The sequence below is a fragment of the Mobula birostris genome, chromosome 6 (genome assembly GCF_030028105.1).
Source record: "Mobula birostris isolate sMobBir1 chromosome 6, sMobBir1.hap1, whole genome shotgun sequence".
In the NCBI taxonomy this organism is placed as follows: Eukaryota; Metazoa; Chordata; class Chondrichthyes; order Myliobatiformes; family Myliobatidae; genus Mobula; species Mobula birostris.
In genome coordinates this window covers 90665277-90672717 of record NC_092375.1, presented here as the reverse complement: position 1 = coordinate 90672717, position 7441 = coordinate 90665277, and the positions used below count along the sequence as shown (strand labels likewise).

Here is a 7441-nt window from a genome sequence, read left to right as displayed (position 1 = left end):
CAAGTATGGTACACAATCTTAACAAATCATGAGGGACTTTCCCAGATCTTCAAAATTCTAATCCCACCTCAGAATAATATATCTACCCTCTGGCCACCACTATCACATGCATCACGTTCATGTCCTGTGCATCTTTGTCCTTCAGTATGTGCTCATTTGGAATTATTACTCTGGGCTTCTCCAAAGGCAGCTTTGACACACCAGCAGTTTATGCCTTCTTCACCAGAAGGGTCTGATCTTATCACTCACTTTCATTTCTGGTTCACTCCATCCTGACACAGTATATTCATACACCTACCACAGGGAGCATCAGTAAAGTGGCTTTGGTAGTCTTATTGTCTGTGATTAAAAACCACCTCTACCAAGTTACAATTGTAAAGAATATCCCTTTTTAAGAGCAACTATTGCCTTTGCAATGGGCAGTTGTGTTCTCAGAGCATTCTGCTTCGATGTACACTAATAGCATAATGCAGATGAGACAACAAAAAAATCCACTGTGGTTCAGCAGCTGCTATTGTCAGAGTAGTCAAATGTGGTGCTAAGATAGCCACCAGTGGTTATGCTTTGTAATAATGTAAAATGCCTGCCAACCAAACCCTTACCACAAATGCTGATGGCCAATGCCACTTCTGGAAATTCAAAGGTTACAGGGAGAAGGCAGGAAAAGGAGATTGAGATGGAATAAAAAACAGCCATGATTGAATGGCAGAGCAGACTCAATGGGTTAAATGGCCTATTCTGCTCCTATGTCTTATGAAATTAATCAGATATGAAAAAATATGGCATAAAATGCTGAGGGTGAATAACATCTTGTTTCTCACCACCATCCTTAAGGGAAGGAGGGGAGGGAGAGTGGATGCAAGGTTTAGGCCAAACTTAGTAAAAATGCAGCCATGGATGTGTTAAGTGGAAAGCAAAAATAAATAGTGAAAAGAATGAATGTAATGGTATGAGTATAGAGGGATGGAACATAAAGGGAGTGATGGAAGCGCATGACATGAAAGAAATGAGAAAGGGCCCATTGCAAGTTGTAACTTTCCGGTGATATCTATCTAACTGCAGCTAGTAACGGTTCATTTCCCTGCTGTAAAAAAAGAAAAAGATAAAGCAGGTGTGGAGATAAAGAGGAGCAAAAACAATTAAAAGAGGAAGCATCAGAGAACAGGATGCAATAAAAAGTGTAAAAGGGTAATTTCAACAGAAACAAAAATAAAGAAAAATAGTCACTATGTTCTCCAATGTACTTGTGCACTGTCACAAGAGTATTTATTAAATATTTATTAAAACTGCAGATGAATTTCTATTTCATTGTTTTTGTGAAGCTCAACAAATGATGTTAAAAGTACAAGCAAAGCCGCAAGTAGAAAGTTTGTGAGTGGTGGTAAAAATCTTCTGAGGTGTATATATTTCAATGCTAGGAGTATTGCGGGGAAGGCGGATGAGTTGAGGGCATGAATTGACACGTGGAATTATGACGTTATAGCAATTAGTGAAACTTGGCTACAGGAGGAGCAGGACTGGCAGCTTAATATTCCAGCGTTCCGATGTTTCAGATGTGATAGAGGCAGAGGAATGAAAGGTGGGGGAGTAGCATTGCTTGTCAGGGAAAATGTTACAGCAGTGCTCAGGCAGGACAGATTAGAGGGCTTGTCTATTGAGTCCTTATGGGTTGAGCTGAGAAACAGGAAAGGTATGGCCACATTAGTGGAGTTGTGTTATAGACCACCCAATAGTCAGTGAGAATTGGAGGAGCAAATCTGCAGGGAGATAGCAGGCAACTGCAGGAAACATAAAGTTGTGGTGGTAGGGGATTTTAATTTTCCATATATTGATTGGGACTCCCATACTGTTAGAGGTCTAGATGGTTTAGAGTTTGTAAAATGTGTTCAGGAAAGTTTTCTAAATCAATATATAGAGGTACCAACTAGAGGGGATGCAATATTGGATCTCCTGTTAGGAAGCGAGTTAGGACAAGTGACGGAAGTGGGTGTAGGGGAGCACTTTGGTTCCAGTGATCATAATACCATTAATTTCAACTTGATCATGGACAAGGATAGATCTGGTCCTAGGGTTGAGGTTCTGAACTGGAAGAAGGCTAAATTTGAAGAAATAAGAAAGGATCTAAAAAGCGTGGATTGGGACAGGTTGTTCTCTGGCAAGGATGTGATTGGTAAGTGGGAAGCCTTCAAAGGAGAAATTTTGAGAGTGCAGAGCTTGTATGTTCTGGACAGGATTAAAGGCAAAGTGAATAGGAATAAGGAACCTTGGTTCTCAAGGGATATTGCAACTTTGATAAAGAAGAAGAGAGAGTTGTATGACATGTATAGGAAACAGGGAGTAAATAAGGTGCTTGAGGAGTATAAAAAGTGCAAGAAAATACTTAAGGAAGAAATCAGGAGGGCTGAAAGAAAACATGAGGTTGCCTTGGCAGTCAAAGTGAAGGATAATCCAAAGAGCTTTTACAGATATATTAAGAGTAAAAGGATTGTAAGGGATAAAATTGGTTTTCTTGAAGATCAGAGTGGTCGGCTGTGTGCGGAACCAAAAGAAATGGGGGAGATCTTAAGTGGGTTTTTTGCGTCTGTATTTACTAAGGAAACTGGCATGAAGTCTATGGAATTAAGGAAAATAAGTAGTGAGATCATGGAAACTGTACAGATTGAAAAGGAGGAGGTGCTTGCTATCTTGAGGCAAATTAAAGTGGATAAATCCCCAGAACCTGACAGGGTATTCCCTCGGACCTTGAAGGAGACTAGTGTTGAAATTGCAGGGGCCCTGGCAGATATATTTAAAATGTTGGTGTCTACGGGTGAGGTTCCAGAGGATTGGAGAGTAGCTCATGTTGTTCCGTTGTTCAAAAAAGGATCGAAAAGTAATCTGGGAAATTATAGGCCGGTAAGTTTGATGTCAGTAGTGGGTAAGTTATTGGAGGGAGTACTAAGAGACAGAATCTACAAGCATTTGGATAGACAGGGACTTATTAGGGAGAGTCAACATGGCTTTGTGCGTGGTAGGTCATGTTTGACCAATCTATTGGAGTTTTTCGAGGAGGTTACCAGGAAAGTGGATGAAGGGAAGGCAGTGGATGTTGTCTACATGGACTTCAGTAAGGCCTATGACAAGGTCCCGCATGGGAGGTTAGTTAGGAAAATTCAGTCGCTAGGTATACATGGAGAGGTGGTAAATTGGATTAGACATTGGCTCAATGGAAGAAGCCAAAGAGTGGTAGTAGAGAATTGCTTCTCCGAGTGGAGGCCTGTGACTAGTGGTGTGCCACAGGGATCAGTGCTGGGTCCATTGTTACTTGTCATCTATATCAATGATCTGGATGATAATGTGGTAAATTGGATCAGCAAACTTGCTGATGATACAAAGATTGGAGGTGTAGTGGACAGTGAGGAAGGTTTTCAGAGCCGGCAGAGGGACTTGGACCAGCTGGAAAAATGGACTAAAAAGTAGCAGATGGAGTTTAATACAGACAAGTGTGAGGTATTGCACTTTGGAAGGACAAACCAAGGTAGAACATACAGGGTAAATGGTAAGGCACTGAGGAGTGCAGTAGAACAGAGAGATCTGGGAATACAGATACAAAATTCCCTAAAAGTGGCATCACAGGGTCGTAAAGAGAGCTTTTGATAAATTGGCCTTTATTAATCAAAGTATTGAGTATAAAAGCTGGAATGTTATGGTGAGGTTGTATAAGGCATTGGTGAGGCCGAATCTGGAGTATTGTGTTCAGTTTTGGTCACCAAATTACAGGAAGAATACTAATAAGGTTGAAAGAGTGCAGAGAAGGTTTACAAGGATGTTGCTGGGACTTGAGAAACTCAGTTACAGAGAAGGGTTGAATAGGTTAGGACTTTATTCCCTGGAGTGTAGAAGAATGAGGGGAGATTTGATAGAGGTATATAAATTTATGATGAGTATAAATGGAGTGAATGCAAGCAGGCTTTTTCCACTGAGGCAAGGGGAGAAAAAAACCAGAGGACATGGGTTAAGGGTGAAGGGGGAAAAGTTTAAAGGGAACATTAGGAGGGGCTTCTTCACACAGAGGGTGGTGGGAGTATGGAATGAGCTGCCAGGCGAGGTGGTAAATGCGGGTTCTTTTTTAACATTTAAGAATAAATTGGACAGATACATGGATGGGAGGTGAATGGAGGGAAATGGTCTGTGTGCAGGTCAGTGGGACTAGGCAGAAAATAGTTCGGCACAGCCAAGAAGGCCCAAAAGGCCTGTTTCCGTGCTGTATTTGTTCTGTGGTTTTTCTATGTAAATTAAAAGGTTGTAAACAAAACTAATAAAATGAAATGCCCTGAACTAGAATAAAAATGACATTTCTTAACTCTGTCTAGAGTTGACAGAAATCTCTTATGACCAAATAAAATTTTAAAAGGTTATCAAGTGTATACTTTGAGATAGTTTTAAAGGTTTATGTCAATCAAAAAGATATAAATTTTGACAGTCTTGCAAATGATAGAAGTTACAATAGATTCATGCATTAATGTTAAAAATATATTTGGACTGAAATACTACCATTCGATTTTAGAACTAAATCCTTGAGATCCCTTTATCCACCATTTTAAAGAACACACTGCAAAACAAATTGCTAAAATAACTGACAATGGTGCATTTGTCTCTATCATCCTCTGAAATTTCAGTCCTATATGAAGCTTATTCACAATACCAACAAGTTTAAACAATATATGTTTTCTTACATTGGATTTTAATTCAGTACAATATTTAAATCTTCAACATTAAAAGTTTTTACTGTGTTATTCCTAGACAACTTCTCAGGTGTGCTGCATTCTTTTCCATCTGCTGAATCTCCCAAGTTAACTGACGTTTGTTGGACTGAATTTTATTCAACTGAGAAGATAAACGCTTAAGTATCGCTTCACATCTTTTGTTCTGCACCTGGGGAAATTAAATGAAAATTAATTCTTTAATCCATTCAAAAGAAATAAAATCCTTTGATTACTAAGTGAAGAGCATCTTCTAGGAAATTTTTTGGTAGGATATAAGGCCCAAGGAAAAGATGATGATTCCTCACTTGACTATTGGTTAAATAGCTTGATTACGTGGACCTTATCTCTTACTTAGTGTTTCCATTTACTCCACAAATAAACTGTGCAAAATATGTTATAAATAAATCACTGCAATCAAATGGTTGGTTAGAAAGGCAATTCTATATTTAAGAATATCTTCTTTGCTCCTGGATGTCAACATACTTCTGCCATAATTCTTCTATTCCTATGACAGAAGGGGATTTGAACAACAAAGTAATAAGAAACCCGCCACTCCTAAATATACATACATGTCATCTGACATTTATCGCTAATCTAAAATACAAAAGCCGTTTACGAAGGATGTTGGAAATGTGACATAAAAACAAAAATTACTGGAAATACACATAAAGTAAGTATCTGCCTCTACCACTACCCCTGACAGCGCATTCCACACCCCTACCACTCTCTGTGTAAAACACCTATCTTGGCTAGCCCCCCTGAATTTTTCTCCTGTCACATTAGCCATTCCTACCCCTGGAAAATGTTTCTGACTTCCCACTCTATCTGTGCCTCTTATCATCTTGTACACTTCTGTCAAGTCACTTCTCATCTTCTCTCTCTCCAAAAAGGAAATAACGCTGCTCACTCAACCTATCCTCCTAAGACATGCTCTCTAGTCCAGGGCAGCATCCTGGTAAATATCATCTCCACCCTCCATAAAGCTTCCACATCCTTTCTATAATGAGGTGATTATAACTGAACACAGTAAGTGCCTCTGACCTATCACTCTGGCTCCCATTCCCCTGTCACCAACTAGGTTAAACTCTCCCCAACAAATCTTGCAAAAATTCCCTCAAATTTCGCTGTAACTTGTCCCTTTTGTACAGGTCATACCTTGCCGCAAAGAGCCACACATTCATCTGGCAATTCATTCTATTCTTACCCAAACTAGTGCATAGCACAGGCAGCAGTCCAGAGGTTACCCCCCTGGAGGTCATTATTTTTAGCTTCCTCAATGCTCTCTTCAGGACCTAATCCTTTTATCTACTTACGTTGTTGATACGAACTTTGTACTATGATTTCTGGCTGCTACCTCTTCCCCTTAAGAATGCTGTGGACCTGATCTGAGATGTCTCTGGCCCAGACAGCTGGGAAGCAACATACCTTCAGGGAATCTCTGTCACGCACACAAAGTCGCCTGCTTAGTTCACCAACTATTGAATCTTCTTTCAGCACCACTCTTCTATTCTCCCTCGTCCATTCTGAGCCACAGAGCCAGACAGTGTAAGAGACCCAGATGTTGTGGCTTTCCCCTGGTAGGTCATTTTCCTACACCCCCCCCCCAACAACATCCAAAGCAGTATATTTGTTATTGAGGGAAATTGCACTATTTGCTTATTCCCTTTCCCTTCTTCTGACAGTCACACAGCTGCACGCCTCCTGCAACTTAGGCGTGACTGCTTCCCTGTAGCCCTCATCTATGAAATCCTCATCCTTCTGAAAGAGCCGAAGGTTATCCAGCTACAGTTCCCGAAACACGGTCTGTAAGGAGCTGCACCTAGATGCGCTTATCGCAGATGTAGGAATTAGGAAGATTGGAGATCTCCCACATCTTGTATGAGGAGCACAATACTGACCTAGGATTTATTGTCACTACCCTAGCTAGGCACTAACAAAAAAAGAGCAATCTGACAGAAACTTCACTTTAGCCTCCATCTCCTTTTGCCAAACCCTCAGTTCCCCACTCTAACCCTTAAATTAAACTTTTTTCTATTGGCCTTTGCCAAATGCCTATTAACCAAAAACTATCTCAATCTTGGCAGAATGTTCTGACAGGCCCCGCTCACTTTTAAAATCTGGTACTCAAACTGCGCAATCAACTGTCTCTGCAATCTCAATTTCCATATTTAAGTTGTACAGAGAGACATGTGGCAAATATTGTGAGAGTATTATCATCCTATCAGTTTAAAGTATTGGCTGAGCACCACCAGTTGAGGTGCTGCACAAGGTTGTGTGCTTAGCCCCCATGCTGTACTCACTTTATACTCATGACTGTGAAGCCAAGTACAGCTCCAATGCCATATTTAAATTTGTTGATGACACCACTGTGTCGGCCAAATGAAAAGTGGTGATGAATTGTCATAAAGGAAGGAGATTGAAAATCTGGTTGATTAGTGCCACAACAACAGCCTCTCACTCAATGTCAGCAGAACTAAAGAGATTCTTATTGACTGAAGGAGGAGGAAACAGAAGGTCCATGAGTCATTACAAAGAAAGCACAGCAGCGCCTCTACTTTCTTAGAAGTTTGCGAAAACTTGGTAAATCATCTAAAATTTTGTCAAACTTCTGGCTTCATCACAACCTGGTATGGAAACCAATGCCCTTGGAACAGAAAATTCCACAAAGAGTCATGGATACAGTCCAGTCCATTATG

The 7441-nt window shown here is 40.4% G+C and overlaps 1 protein-coding gene across 1 annotated transcript in view; it reads right to left on the bottom strand.

Annotated features, from left to right (window-relative positions):
* Positions 1–4764: 4764 nt before the first annotated feature.
* The window catches only part of LOC140198704 (coiled-coil domain-containing protein 122), a 42030-nt gene continuing 39353 nt past the window's right edge, over positions 4765–7441 (bottom strand). The window contains exon 4 of the mRNA XM_072259722.1: positions 4765–4914. Within this exon, the coding sequence (XP_072115823.1) occupies positions 4765–4914 (150 nt within the window). The remainder of the gene's footprint in view (positions 4915–7441) is intronic.